The following is a 15,147-nucleotide window of genomic DNA, read 5'->3' as shown; positions in this document are numbered from 1 at the left end:
AACTGCAGTTGTTAAAGAGTCTAGAATTCAAAATTTATTCTGACCACGCTTGACCAAATTTTTTAAAAGCCCATATTTCCCCCCTTTAACAAACTTTTGGAAAAGCAATAGCTCCCAACATGCAAAAAAAATGTGTGGTAAACTTTTGTGCATGAATTATCGCACACTATGTTCTGATAAAATATGCAGAGTGCGGTGAAAATCTTTGCCAACCCCGCTGGAGAGACTACAAAATCTTTACAGCATGTTTGATTCTGTATGTTTTAAGATGCCATATTGGTAGCGATGTATGTTTCCTTTCTGTAAAAACTGCCACACACATACTCTCATACACACGAGAAAAATATCTATGACTCCATAAACAAAATAAAAATAAATAGGTATAGCACTTTAAAGTAAGGTCCACCCCGGTTCTAGATCACATTAAACCGTAACGATTCCATCCAAGTGGCCCCAGAAGGATTCTGGAGGTCCATCTGCAGCCAGCCCTGCGTGCATCCTAAAAGGGTTTTGTTCCGGCAGTGATTTGTTTGCTGAGTTCTGCATCCAGCACTGTCCAAACAGATGTGAGTTTGGAAGCGAAAGAGCAACACGTCCCCCAATGCCGAGGTTACCCGGGCCTCCCAGCTCCCGGACTCCCGCGCGCGCTTTCTGTAGCTGCATCCGCTGGGGCTCCGGGAGCCACAGATCCGCCCGCACCGGGAGCCCCCGGGGGTGGGCATCGGGGAGCCCGCAGCCGGGGAGAGGCGCGGCCCGCGGCCCCAGCACAATGCGCCGGCGGGAACCCGGGCTACTTGGCGCGGCCTCGCCCGCGGCCCGGCCTGGCCCTCACCGTTAGGTCCCCGTGCCCTCGTCTGCCCGCCCGCGCTCACCGTTGCAGAACTGCAGCAGCGAGGACGTGTCGTACAGGCTGCTATAGCTGGAGAAGCCGTCCTCCATGCTGAGGCCGGGCCGCGCCCGCTCCGGCCGCGCTCACCCACACACTGCGCCCTGCCGAGCCGCCGCGGCGCTGGCGCTGGGGCCGGCCCTGCTGTGGCTGCCGCCGGTCACCATGGCAACCCGGGCCCGCCGCCGCAGAGAACGAGCACCCGGCGCCCGCGCTGCCCGCGAGGGGGCGGCCTCGGTGGCGTGGCCGGGAGGAGACGTGGCGGGCGGGGCGCAGAGCTGGGCGCGCCTGGGTCCCGCCTGGGTCCCCGCCCTGGTCCCTCCCTGGTCCTTGCTCCTAGGATCCTCAGCCAGAAGACTCCTAGGAGGTGTGGGGACAAAAGGCGAGAAGACGAGAAAGTGAGGGACGCTTGCAGTTTGTCCCTGGACATCGGGGACCCACTTGCCCACTCTCTGTCCCCCACGCGCTGTCCCTGTGCCCCAGGCAGCTGCTGCACCAAACATGGGCAACCATGGTGACGCTTGCCACTGCAGAGCGCCTCCCTCCGGGCCACGTCCTGCATGGGGCGTCTCTGTCTGCGTGTTCTCTAGCTCAGGGCTTGTAACTCTATGAGAATCCTTGGCCACAGGGGACCAAAGATGCAGAAAGAGGCCACCCAGTCTTCCTTTTCCAGTGGTCAGTCTGTGTGATGCTGTCACTTTACAGACTAACTTGTTACGTTCCGGAGATCTGGGCTTACCATTAGGAAGAGACCAGGATGTCATCAAAAGAAAATTGTAAGGAAAACCACAGATCCGAGAGTCAGTAAAATACCCAGCCTATACACAGGTCAGTGATCTGAACTTTACTACCCATGGCCAGAAATAAGGATGCTACCACGTGACAAGTGAGAGCAGGAGAGAAAGCAAGGCTTGACCCAAGGGTGAGCTCTGTCTACTAGAGGCAAAATTCTGAAGTTTAAGGCATTGACTTCCATGCCTGCAGCAGCGAGGACGTGTCGTACAGGCTGCTATAGCTGGAGAAGCCGTCCTCCATGCTGAGGCCGGGCCGCGCCTTGGATCCAATAGTCACCTAATAATATGGAATAATATGGAATAGAAAGTTATCAGCAAACTTTACAGGCCTCCCTGAGGCTTTGAAGTCTGTCTTTCTGGAAGCACCCCCACATACCACCTCATTAGACGGCAAGGCTAACGATGGGACTCTGGAACACAAAGGTGTAGGCAGAAGAGAGAGAGTCACGACTGTTCCCCGTCCTAGCTAAGGAGATTTAGAAAATAAGGTTATTTAGTGGGAAATACGTGGTGGGTGGAGACAGAGGGGCCCCAGATGCTGCTGATTCAACTGTAAAGGTGGGTGAAGGAGGGCCATGGGGTCAGTGGTACAAAAAAGATCAGGGCCTGCCGTCAGCCCAGGAGGTTTGGCCTGGCATGAATGAGGGACTCGTGTTGCAGACTTGTGAGGAATGAGATTGAGCTAAGAGAAAGGGTCCAGACAAGCCTAGAGGGGAAGAATGAGCCAGACTCTGGAGATGGCGGGACAGAAGGAAGTCTTCAGGCAAATGTGTGGGTTGGTGGGTTGGAAGGCTGAGGCTGAGTGTGACCTGGACAGCCAGAGTCAGTCCTGCTGTAAAATAGCCCAGTGTGTCTGCCGTGCTGAGGGCCCAGTTGGTCAGCAGGAGGAAGGATGGAGGATGGGCTGTAGAGAAACTACTGTGGGACACACAGGACCGGAAGGATGAAGGAGGTCAAGTGAGGACAGCAAAACTCCATCAGGAATCTGGCAGCTGTAGTGACAGAACCAGGAGACACTGGCAAAATGATGGTGACCGAACCACAATTGGAGAGGTACGGGGGGCAGAGCTGTGGCAGGGCAGAGAGAAGGGAATGCTGAAAAGAGCAGCCAGGAAACTGGCAGCTCAGAGGAGGAAGTGGCCTCAGGAAGCTGTCAGCACAGAGCTTCCTGGAGGTTGGCGCTGTCCTCAGTTCTCTGTAGGGCACCTCTAGGACTCCTGGGCTAGGGAAACCCACGTGCTGAGGGCTCCAGGTGACCTGCATTGTGGAGAGGCGGTGTGGATGGAAGGTGGATTCCTAGACACCACAGGTAAAGACTGTGGACCTGCAAGTTCCAAACTTTGGTGGGAAAGGAAACGAGACCAAAGATGTTGGCAAATAGGTCCTGTCAAGAGTCCTCATTGCCCTGGCCAGCCAGGTGGGCCCCCTGCATCCGTAAGCGGCAGGTACCATTGGCAAGGCGTTTCAGAATGTAATGAGATGTAATACCAGTGTACACTTGCTCTTAGGTCTCCTCCTCACTTCCTACGCTCCCCTCCTCTCTGCTTTGCAGTAACACTTTAAGACAATGGATAGCTGGTATAAAGAGCTGAGGTGCGGGGCTGGGAGGATGGCTCAGTGGATAAGGCACTTGTTACACAAGGGGGAGGACTTGAGTTGGAATGCCCAGAGGGCAGATAAAACTAGCCGTGATAGCTCCCGCTGGTAAGCCCAGCATCTCTATAGTAAGATGGAGACAGACCCAGGGAATATGTGGAAGTTCATGGGTCAGCTGACCTAGCATGGATGGTGGCAGACAACAGAAAAGAAACCATCTCAAACAAAGTGCAAACAGGAACTGACACCCAAGGTTGTCCTCTGGCCCCTACACTATAACACAGCATGCCTGAACACACACATATGCACATATCAACACAGCCAGTGCATGCCTGAACACACACACAAATGCACATATCAACATATCCAGTACATGCCTAAACATACACACAAATACACATATCAACACAGCCAGTGCATGCCTGAACACACATACAAATGCACATATCATCACAGCCACTGCGTGCCTGACCACACACACACATATGCACATATCAACACAGCCAGTGCATGGCTAAACACACACACAAATGCACATATCATACACTCACACATGAGAACAAACTGAGATGTAGTGTTTAAACATAAAAAGAAAATTATAATCACAGGCAAATTATGAAAGATGATTCTTTTTAGCTATAGTTATGTTCCTGGTTTGGGGTGCTTTGTGACTATTTGGTTGATACAACCAAAGTCTAAGGACGGGGCGGGGGGAGATTTGGAGTAAGAATGGAGAAACACGCCCTGTTCAGCTGCAAAACAGAGCAGATTTTCTTACAGGATATTATTTCCACTGGAGTGAAATTACAAATGAGAGTCCATTCAGAACTCGGCTAGTTGCTTTTGAGGCGGTAAAGAACATCATTACACTCTTAACCTTGGGGATTAAACAGCCATGGTTTTCCCACAATCGTAAAATCTGGGTTAAAAAAAAAGCAAAATTTAGAATAATTAGAAGGATATGCATTTTAAGTCAATTAAGTATAATCTAGATAGCATTTTTAAAAGATCTAAAGTGCTCAAGAAAAATCTCTAAAGTCTTAATTGATAATGTGTGATTTTTTTGTGCCCAAACATTTTAACAGACTATTTTTCCACGTCACTTTGAGATAATTTGTGACCTGAGCCCAGAAAATGTTGTCATCATAATTAATGAGGTAGATCCTCTAGGACAATGTAACCACAGTGTTCAGTGGGATTAATAGCAGCATTTGTGCAATGTGTGAATAAAGAGAGAGAGAGAGAGAGAGAGAGAGAGAGAGAGAGAGAGAGAGAGAGAAAGGAAAATGGGTGTTTTGTAGCCTTTATTCATAGAGAAACAATAAGAAAAAAATCACCCAGAAATGTGAGGCTTTGCATGCCTATTGTTTCATTCAACATTCTCCAGAAATATCTGCCCAGTGCCAGGCACCACACTTAGGGCTGGGAATGAATGAAACACAGAGAACACAGTGCTGTCCCAACCACCTACGGCCATAATACCAAGTCACCTGCTCACGAAAGGAAGGAAGAAAGGAAGGGAGGGAGGGAGGGAGGGAGGGAGGGAGGGAGGGAGGAGGAAGGAAGGAAGGAAGGAGAAAAAGAAAAGAAGGAAAGAGTGAGAAAGGAAGAAAAGGAAGGAAGGACGAAAGAAAGAAAGAAAGAAAGAAAGAAAGAAAGAAAGAAAGAAAGAAAGAAAGAAAGAAAGAAAGAAAGTGCAAGGAGGGAGGGAAGAAGGAAGGAAAGGAGAGAAAAAGAAGGAAGGACAGGAGAAAAAAGAGAAAGAAAGAGAGAGAAAGAGGAGGGAGGGAGGGAAGAAGGAAGGAAGGAAGAGAGAGAAGACAGAAGGAAGGAAGGACAGGAGAAAGAAGAAAGAAAAAAAGAAAGAAAGAAAGAAGGGAGGGAGGGAGGTTAAAAGAATTAGAAGCAGGGATGTGGTGAGTGTTTTGCACATCCACCTGCATGCCCTCATTAGGTACAACAGCCAGAAGGTGGGGATAAGTAAGCACTGCTGATGGATAAACAAAGTGTGGGGTAGCCATGGGATGGAATATGATTTCAACTTTAAAAGAGAAGAACTCTGGCACCTGGTACCACATAGATTATGCTGAGTGACTAAGCCAGTCCCAAGGGTAAGTACTGTAGCCTTCTACTGATATGACCTTCCTAGAGTCAGTGGAAGAAAAATGGTTGAAAAAGGCTCTGGGAGGTAAGATTTAAGCAGTTGTTGCTTACTGGGGCTACAGTTTCAGTCTGGGACGATGAAAATGTTCTAGAGGCCTGGAGACGTAATATGACAGTTAAGAGTGTTTGCTGGATAAGCGTGAGGACCCAAGTTCAGATCCCAGCAATAAGTAACAAGTCCCATGTATGCCTGAAACCCCAGCAGCAAGGAAGGCAGAGACAAGAGGATTGCTGGGCCAAGGTGGCTGCCAATCTAGTTGTGAGTTTCAGGCTCACAAAGAAATCCTGCCTCAAGGGGACCAAGCCCAGTGATAACCAATTTCCTCCTCTGGCCTCCTTGTAGTCACACATATGCATGCACACACGCACACATACAGAGAGAGAACATATACAATCCCCTCTCAAAAATAAATTAATCGAGGAAGGAAGAAGGGAGAGGGGGGAAGGAGGGTGGGAGGGAAGGAAGGAAAGAAGGCAGGAAGAAGGAAGGAAGGAAGGAAGGAAGGAAGGAAGGAAGGAAGGAAAGAGATATTTGAATATGAAGACAGAATACAGCATCTACCACCCAAAGGGAACTTCCCACAGCCCTCAGAGGAAGAGCCCTGTTCCCACCTTGACCTTGGCCTTCTAACCTATAGAATCACAAGATGATAGAGATAGAGATGTTAAAATCACCTGGTGTGTAGCATTTAGTTATGGGCATCCTATCCAGCAAATACAGTCATCAGAGAATCTCAGAGCCAAGGATTGGTTAGGCTGCAGACTCCAGCTTCCACTCCTGATATTAAAATATGAAATATAAATCAGCTATGATGGGGTACAGCTAACATCCCAGCACTGTGGAGGCTGAGACAGGACAAGCACACATTTGAAGCCAGTCTGGGCCACATAGTGAAATCCTGTCTCAAAAATGGTATACAATGTTCAGGGGATACACTGTAAGTAAATATATATTATGCCCACACATAATAAATGTTCTATAAAGTGAGAAGCAGAGAGATTCTTAGCATCAATAAGCAACATTAAGTTGAGGCTTCCTGACTGTGTGACAATTGTAATTGTCCATTTTACAGCATCCCTGACACACGGACACACAACACAGCCCCTCTCAAAGCTGAAGAGTTCCAGTGATTAAATATATTAATTTACTTTTTTTACATCCTTGCCAAAGCATCCTTCATCGATCCTTTTGGTCTAGTTCATTCAGTCTTTCTGCATCATGCCTGGAGCATCCATCTGTTCAGAGATATCACAGTAATACCCTGGGCAATGATCTTCCCTGTCGGCTCCATTACGGCGTTAGTCAGGGGCTAACTGAGCCAACAAGAGTTAGCATGACACTTCATTCTGCCACCTATCATTCCGTGTGGACATCTCGGCATAGACCTATGTTCCTGCCACCGAGGCTGGTGTGGGCCTCTAGCACACCCTGCCACACCGTGCCAGCTGCAAGCTTTTGGTCATGCCATCCACTTGAGCACTTCAGATCTGGCCGGCAAGCCCTCCCTGTCCTTAGTCCCCGTCTCTTATTGCTTTTCCATCAGCAACAAGACCGCCACATCAGCCAGGTCTTGGTGGGGATCCGAATGCACATTCAAACCCATCCCCCGCAACCGCCTATGTATCCCTGATGACAGCGGCTCTTGGCTTGTGGGAACCAAGCGTGTGCCCATCTCTTGGAGTATGTGCTTCCAAGGCTTCATCAGAACACAGTGTTGAAGAAAACAGGCCATCTGTAGAAACTGATGCGTGAAGGAATGAATGACTCCTCTAGGTAAAAGACAGTTTCCCATCACACACATTAGACTTTCAATCGCCAGAAGGGAGGCTGCATCTCTCCAGGATAACCTTTCTCCAGTTGCATGCCTAGACACATAGCATGGCCACGGTTTCTAGACTCCTCATCTGCATAGAGGCCCATCCCTAGCACATGATAATCTCACAGGACCCTAGCAGGATGGCCCTGCTTTTAGGAACCAGGATACTATGATCGTACTGCATGAATGAGATTCATGTTAATTTTTATTTAGTATCATTTTTATTACTTTTTATTATTATTATTATTTGAGTAGCCAGGGTTTGAATACTGGCTCACAGTAAGCCAAGGTCAATCATAACCCTATCATTCTTTCAGATTTCCTCCATCTTGTGCTGAGCTAATTGGTTTTGTTTTTAATCTACAGACAGGATTTATCTTTATTCCTGCTAAATGTCATTTTATTGGTTTCCATCCATCATTTTAGCCGACTAAAATCTCAACTCTGAAATCTGGCATCTAGCCCACCAGCTCAGTGACTGCAGTGACTCCCGAGAGAGAGAAATCTCCAACGTCTCTGTCATCCTTGTCACCCATGAACACATCAGCAGAGCAGGTGGGGGAGGGGAGAGCTCTGGGCAGAGTACTGGGGAGGACCCTCAGGCACCTCTGCTGATCTACTTATCAATACTCTGATAGGTTTGTCCAAAGAAAGATGAAGTCACCCTAACAGTTCCCCCAGTGAGGGTAGTCGTCCTCACACTGCCCACGGGATGTCAAGAAAAGTCTCTCTGGCCCTGCCAGGCTAGTCTGGTAAGACCATGAATGGGCGGGTCTGGCTCTTAATGGCAGTCTTTCCTGCCAAGCATTTCCACGCTAGCTCTTCAAAGAGCTGTTGAGAGCTTTTCTCAGAACCAATATTAATATGAAACGTATCGTTTGTATTTTCCAGAACACCACTTTTCCTCCTTTTTTGGGAAAGGACGACCTTTTCTCCCCTTCCAGCTTTCTGTAATTCCATCTGGTAAAATTAAACACGGATTGTCAAAATCCAGAGACAGTGCTTGTGGTAAGTGAGCGACCCACCATGGCTCTCTCCTCTCATGGGCTCTCATGGAGGGTGTTTCTTCTGTCCCTTCTCTTTGGGATTTTCATCCCTAGTAGAGAAAAAAGAAACCCAGAGAGCCAAGTCCTAAACATGCAGATCCCAAGTTCAAGAGTCCTGGGTCTTTATTCCCCGGCAGCTCGTCTCTTGAAGGGGACTTCTGCATTCTTATAAATTTCAGGGTCGGGGTCAGGGGTCTGTGAGGCACCAACCAGGACACGGAGTCTTTCCTGCCACCATCTTAATCTCACAGCCCTATTACAAAAGTGCTGACCTGTCATATTTCCACAGATAATGTTGCTTGCTGTCTATTTATATAAGTTGTTAAGGATTTGCATCGATCGCATGAACTCGTGTGGTATGAAGTATCTGAAGTCAAGTGGAAAATTAAAAGCAATTTGCGGCTGATTTTTCTCTTTTTTTAAGATTTATTTTTATTTTCTAGTATGTGTATGTGTAGATGTCTGTATGTGGGCTTGTGCCCATGAGTGCAGGTGCCCGCACAAGGCAAATGAGGGTGTTGTGCACCTTGAAGCTGGAGTTACGGGTAGACGTGGGTGCTGGGAAATGAACTGGGGTTCTCTGCAAGGGCAGTATTCACTTTTAACTGCTGAGCCATCTCTCCAGGCTTGTAGTTGGTCTTCTATTTTTTTTTAAATGTCCATCACTGTGAGAAGCCCCAGAGCTGTAAACATCTAAATTTCCCACATACAATAATACAGGCACCACAGGGCACTATACATGAATTTCAGCTCACAGCATCTCAACAAGACGATTTCATCTTGGGGACATTCATTTGTCGGCTCAATCATGTTGCCTGCGGGCTCCACAGCAGCTCTTGGCAGGCTACAGGCTGACCACTGAGACGATCAGCTAATATTAGAGCCACGCTCATCACAGGGGGCCTGGGATGGCCAGGGTCCTGCCTATGTCCTGGCAAATGTCCAGCTGTCTCCCTTTGACTTGCTAAAGTATTCTAGTGGGGGTAATAAAGTGTATGGCCATTCCAGCTGATGTGGGAAGGCTTAGAATCTACACATATTGTGCCCTGGAAGACATTACTGATATTCGTATCTGCATACTCAAAATGCCATCTGAAGCTGCCAATAAGCAGCAGTCTCGAAAAATACAGTGAAGTTACAAGAAGTCTGGAAGTTTATCAAGAACATAAAGAAAAAGACCCACTTATGGAGTAGCTTGGGACTTCCCACCAAGGTCTCACAGGGCCTGCTCATCTTGAGGGGAGCTGTCCGGAGTGAGGACGCAAAGGGATCCACAGAGTCCAAACCAGGAAAGATGCACAGAATCCTCAGGAGGACCAGATGGGGTAAGAAGCAGTGTGTCAACAGGATGCTACCAGGCAGCCAGGATGGTCAGAAGGCAGCACACAGGCATTGCAAGGTAGGTGGGCACTGCTTCACCCGCACATCTGCTTGCTTTACGAATGCCAGGAGCTCACGGGGAGGACATGGAAAATGAAGGGGGTCACTGCTGCCTAGACTTAAGACTTGAGAGCTATACTGTGTGTGTATAATTATGGACAGAGGTCAGAGATCAACCTTGGTATCATTCTTCGAGTACCACCTACCTTGTTTTTTTGCTGTTATTGTTTTGTTTGTTTTGAGACAGGGTTTCTAACTGACCTGAAATAGCCAGGCTTGCTGACCAGAGGGCTTCTGGGTTCAGTGCCGGGATTACAAGTTTGGCACCACACCCGGCTCTTTTCCTGTGGGTGCTGGGAATCAAACTCAGGTCCTCATGCTCGTATAGCGAGCACATTGCCACCTGAATCATCTCCCTTGCCCTCCATAGGAGCCTTAGAATCTTCCTTCCCCGGCTTCCATTTGTGTTTGCTCAGTCTGCGGATTCCTTCACAGACTGGGCCTCCAGAGGTCTACAGAGCTGTCCTCTGAGCATGAGGATAGGAGAGCAGAATCTATTCTCCACGGAAAGGCGCTCTCTTGAGTAAGAAGAACTTAGGGTAACCGCTCTCTGGGCCTTTGCATTGAGGCACCGAACTCTAAAGTCTGTGAGAGTCTCAATTTCGATTGGCTGGACCAACAGATGTGACGACAGTGAGCTCACTCGCAGCATGTGACTCCACACCAGTGAATTTCACAGGCTTTAGCTCTTCCTCCACGTAGAGCAGGCATAACTGTTTCTCTCCTTCCTTGTGTAAAGGTGCTAATGGTATACAGCGTGTACACTATCTGTACACAGTTACCCCTTGCTTATGTGCAGAAGACACTCACAGGACCCCCTGCCAACACCGAAGCCCACGCATGCTCGAGAATCCCGAATAGAAAGCCAGAGGGTTTCCCAGAACCAGCGCACATCCACCTGGTTTGAGCCCAGCACACCAGGCAAGTGCCCTACCCCTGCTTCCCACCCCAGCCCTGTGCTTACGCCACATCTAGGTGATGCTCTATCGCCTCTACCAAGGTCAGTGCTACATAAATAGCTGTGGCACTGTACTATTTAGAGGTCCCAATATGACAAAAAGACATCCATCTTTTTTATGTACTTTTTTTTTCCCAATAGGTGGTTGACTGAACCTGCAGGCACAGGAACCCACAGACATAGGTGCCCCACTTATGTATGGGACTAGTTATATCACCTGCTAAGACTTTATTTTGGATAGTAGGACATTTTATTGTGCCATTTTAAAGCAGCAGGGAAAAAATTATTCCCAAAAGAGAGGCATAGTTTGGAAAGACCATCTGCTTCCGTTGGAAGAACATACACACAAACTATAGCATGGAGGCATGCTATGGGAGTGTTCTTTCTCCCAAATGCTGGTCTTTGTGTCATAACTATTCACATTCTTCTGTGTCCTGAGTGAGCCTGCAAGGCATTTTATTCGTAAATCTTATTGCCATCCCAGTACCTATTTCATAGGTGATAAAAAGGGACCGAGGAGTTACATACATGCATGCATACATAGAGCTCCCTGTCTCTAATATTATATTTAATTATCCTAAGAACATAGCCCAGAGGTAAGAATGCAGCTTCCACACTGGAAGCTGGCTTGTCACAGTTCAGCTCCAACCTAGTCCCTCCTCAGTCAGGTGAAGAGGGGTCTGGGCTCCTAAGTTCACAGCGGTGGGGCTAGGCCAACCTTGTTGGTGACCTGGAACTTATACCTCTTGTGCGTCGCCAACCTGCCTGAAAATGGGCCATGTGCTGTTCTCTGTACCTGCTCTCGCGCTCTATCTCACAACTGAACTTATGGCCCCCCTGCCTCTGCCCCTTATTTTCTCATCTCTCAAGTCTCATCTCAAATGCTACTTACCCCCAAAAGGCCCTCTATCTGCCCCTCCACACATACCCCGCCTCCTCTGAACTCCCCAGCACCCATATACTGTACATGATGGTCCCTGGGACCTTGCTTTAGGCTCTGTGCTCCCTAAGAACAGTGACTAGACCCCTCTGGATGCTCAGGAGTTAGAGATTGGCCTGAGTTGGATTCACACCTTCGTGCCTAGGGTGCACCTGATGAAGATGGCCACTCTGCCCTCACCTCTAGGGTAGTGTGCCCGCCCCCTGAAGCTGCATTCCTGGTTAGAGAATGGTTCTCAGTGGATTACAAGATAAAAGGAGAGCATGGGGGGGTTTATGCTGTGTGTGTGTGTCTGTGTGTGTCTGTGTGTGTGTGTGTGTGTGTGAGTGTGTGTGTTCTTTTAACCAGAAAAGACTCTTTATGATCACTGGACTGGTTTCCATTTTAAGCTAATTAGTAAACTGCATTTTGGCTCTGTAACTGGCTAGCTTAAATTTAGCTCATCTTTTCCCTTAAAGTCAAGCTGTCGGTGGGGTTTGTAAGATTTGCAATTAAAATCGCAACTCATTTCCAAGAGGATGCAAGCTTCCCCTCCCCCCTTCTTTCCAATTTTTAGTTTTGGCCCTAGAGAGGAGGGCCCCTGAGTGGACAAAGAAGATCACCCCTGACCAGCAAAATATTCATGAGCCCGGTCAACGCCACCCTTGTTTGCCTTCCATACAAGCAGGATCCATGCTCATGGCTGCAAAGTGTCCCTCGGGTGTGCAGCTGAGCCCCTATCCTCTACAGCATCCCAGTGGGGTCATTAAAGGTGTGCAGCAACCCCCCAGGCTAGCAGTGGAGGGCTAGCTGAGGTCCCCGGGGTACCAGCCATGCATATACTTTAGTTGCTGTACACGGCAGGGTAGGCTCTGAGGAGTTTCAGGAGAGAAGCCGACTACAAGCAAGAAAGATAAACATGGGGGAAGTGAGGCAATGTCCAACTACAGAATATTACACAGTCATCATGGCCAACCAGGAAACTTTAGCTGAGACTGGGTCCCACTGGGTTCCAAGAGTGCCTTGGAGAGGCGTCTGGACAGGTATGAAGGCTACAGTCACCCAGCCTCCTGCCTCTGTGACAAGAGTCATTCTGAGAACTAGAGACGGTCCCCTGCCCCCAGACTCTCACCCTCGGGTCCCCAATCCACAGCCTCTGCACTTGGCTGAGACATTCTGCTCTTCCTTCTACTCCGGCTCCCCTGGAGCTATGCCACAAACTCTTTCCCTGACCAAATCTTCCTGCCTTCTCCAAGCGTGGTTCAGAGGCTACCACCACAGCCCACCAACCCAGCACCCCAGCCCCATGCAAGTCAGACGAAAGATGCGAGTGACCGGTAGATGCTCACCCAGCCTCCTCGGAGCAGAAGAAAGACATCAAGCCTGGTCCTCCCTGTGTGAGCCACCCGGCTGTCCCGCCTCCAAGGGGAGCCTGGAGGCAAGGCAGAGGATGAGCAGACTGTGTACATCTCATGTCCCTCCTGGCCGGCAGTAACGGGACCCGCAGACCCCCCAGAATGCTCCAGGAACAGGGTAGGGGCTGTGGTGGGGGTGGGGGAAAGCAATCACCTCAGTTAGCCGCCTCCTCTTCCCATCCAGGCTCCTGCTCTCTGCCACAAGACCCTGTGTGTCTGGGAGGTAGTAAGTAGGGCAGATGGGCTGCCTCAGGGGGCAGGCTGCACTTAGCGAAATGAGCTCTGGGGCCTGGGAATTCGGCTGAGCAGAGGGATGGAGTAAGACCTGTATCTCAGCAGTCAGAGCATCACCCTGGGGAAAGCTGGAACCCCTTTGTTCTCCCAGCAGCTTAGTCCTGAACAATGTCCTCCCTCCCTGGATCTGATACAGGGACTCTGGAAGCTTCTGGGTCCTTCCAGCCTAGCCCCCCCCCCCCCCAGGGTGCTAGCCCAGTGGAGGCTCCTGGTACCTGTCCATGGACATGTGGTCTTTCAGGAAAGGAAACATGTTTTATGTAGGGGCTTTGCCCTTCCTCCGGGGTTGTTCATCTGGCATTTGAAATGACAAAATAAACTTCCTTGGGCCAGCAAGACGGCTCAGCAGGTAAAGGAGCTTGCGGCTAAGTCTGACAAACCTGAGTTTGAGGCCCTGAACCCACGTGGCAGGAGAAAACTGACTTCCACGGGTTGTCCTCTGACTCCTTCTACATGTGCACTGTGGCAGATGTGTGTAAGTGTGTGTGCACACACACATTCACTAAATAAGTACAACGAAACTTTAAAAAAGTAACCTTCCTTTTAGGAAACCATGGCCATAGGTAGCAGGCATTACCTGCTACCTATTTAAATATGGTTTAAATATCCATATTTAAATAGCAAAATAAGAAGCTGGAAGTCTTTTGTGTCCCTGCCCTGAGTGTGTGTGTGTGTGTGTGTGTGTGTGTGTGTGTTTGTGTGTGTGAAAGAAAGAGAGAGAGAGAGAGAGAGAGAGGTGGGGAGGGGCATGTCAGGATATTCCAAAAGTCTTTTCATTGTTGTCTCAATTGAGGAATGAACCCTGAGTGACTTTAGGCTCTGGTTACTGTAGGCCCCAGAGGAAGGTGTTGGGAGGGAGGGTGTGTAATACAGTTGGCCACCCTCTTTATGGGACAGCATGTGACCATTCTGCACCCAGTATGCTCAGAATGCAAAGCCCTCCAGGCCATGGGTGGGGAGGGGAGAAACTGCATTTTATTCCACTCAGTGAGTGCCTCGTTAGGAGCACCTGCCCCTTGTCTGTCAAGCTGCAGAGCACCATGGGTCACACACGGGTTGTGACCCACTAATGGCCCATAAAATCAATTTAGCAGAGACTAAGGGGACCAACTACAACATGACATATGTGGAACCCGGAAACATATCAGAATGCACTTAGGGAGGCAGGGACCTTTGTGCTACCTCTGACTTCCACAGGTACCCTAAGAGCACACAGACTTGGGACCAAATGATAAGAGAGCACCCCACGGCCCTGAGGTTAACAACTGTTGGGGCTCAGCACACCAAAAAGAACACAGTGCAACGGCCTTCTGAATACTTACACCCACATACTATGCTGCTCCCGGGCCTGCACAGACACTGCTCTCCGCAGCTATCAGCGGCTAACGCAGAGACCCATAACTGGCCAAAGTGCTGAGAATACGTGACGGTTGAGGGTTCCATCCTAAATGGGACATCTGTATCAACACCCCCCACCCAAGGCTCAGTGAACACCGCCAACTAAAGAGGGACTAGCTGGAGAACAGGGGTAGGGGGTGAAGCGCTGGCTTCTGAAGGCGGCATGGCCATTGCACTCATGAGTTCCCAGACCTGCAAGAATTGGGGCCTCTCGACATTCCAGCAAGGATGGGGGAGGGCGTCCTGAGGCTCCAGCCCACGAGGAGGAACTGTGGGCAGTTAATGTCTGCTGTGGGGGAATGAACATCCTTTTCTTCAGTGAGGTAGCCATACATACGTCACCTGTGAGTCAATAAACAACCACTAAATTCTGTGTTAGGTCTCAGACCTGGGACAAGTTTCTAGCCTCAGACTAACTGCA

The 15,147-nt window shown here is 49.3% G+C and overlaps 1 protein-coding gene across 3 annotated transcripts in view; it reads right to left on the bottom strand.

Annotated features, from left to right (window-relative positions):
• Eml1 (EMAP like 1) overlaps positions 1-15,147 on the bottom strand; it is a 153,668-nt gene that overhangs the window by 104,158 nt on the left and 34,363 nt on the right. Inside the window, exon 1 of one of the 3 annotated variants that reach the window (XM_050154718.1) lies at positions 873-1,109. The exons of 1 other annotated variant lie outside the window; for it this stretch is intronic. In XM_050154718.1, coding sequence (XP_050010675.1) covers positions 873-939 — 67 coding nt within the window. In that variant the 5' untranslated portion in view covers positions 940-1,109. Of the gene's footprint in view, positions 1-872; positions 1,110-15,147 lie in introns of those variants that run through there. One more of the 3 variants, XM_050154721.1, reaches the window with a different exon arrangement.

Source organism: Alexandromys fortis, unplaced genomic scaffold (genome assembly GCF_014885135.2).
Source record: "Alexandromys fortis isolate MF-2015 unplaced genomic scaffold, M_Fortis_MF-2015_v1.1 scaffold_91, whole genome shotgun sequence".
NCBI lineage: Eukaryota > Metazoa > Chordata > Mammalia > Rodentia > Cricetidae > Alexandromys > Alexandromys fortis.
Note: the sequence above shows the minus strand (reverse complement) of the source record. Positions and strands in the feature narration are given on the sequence as shown.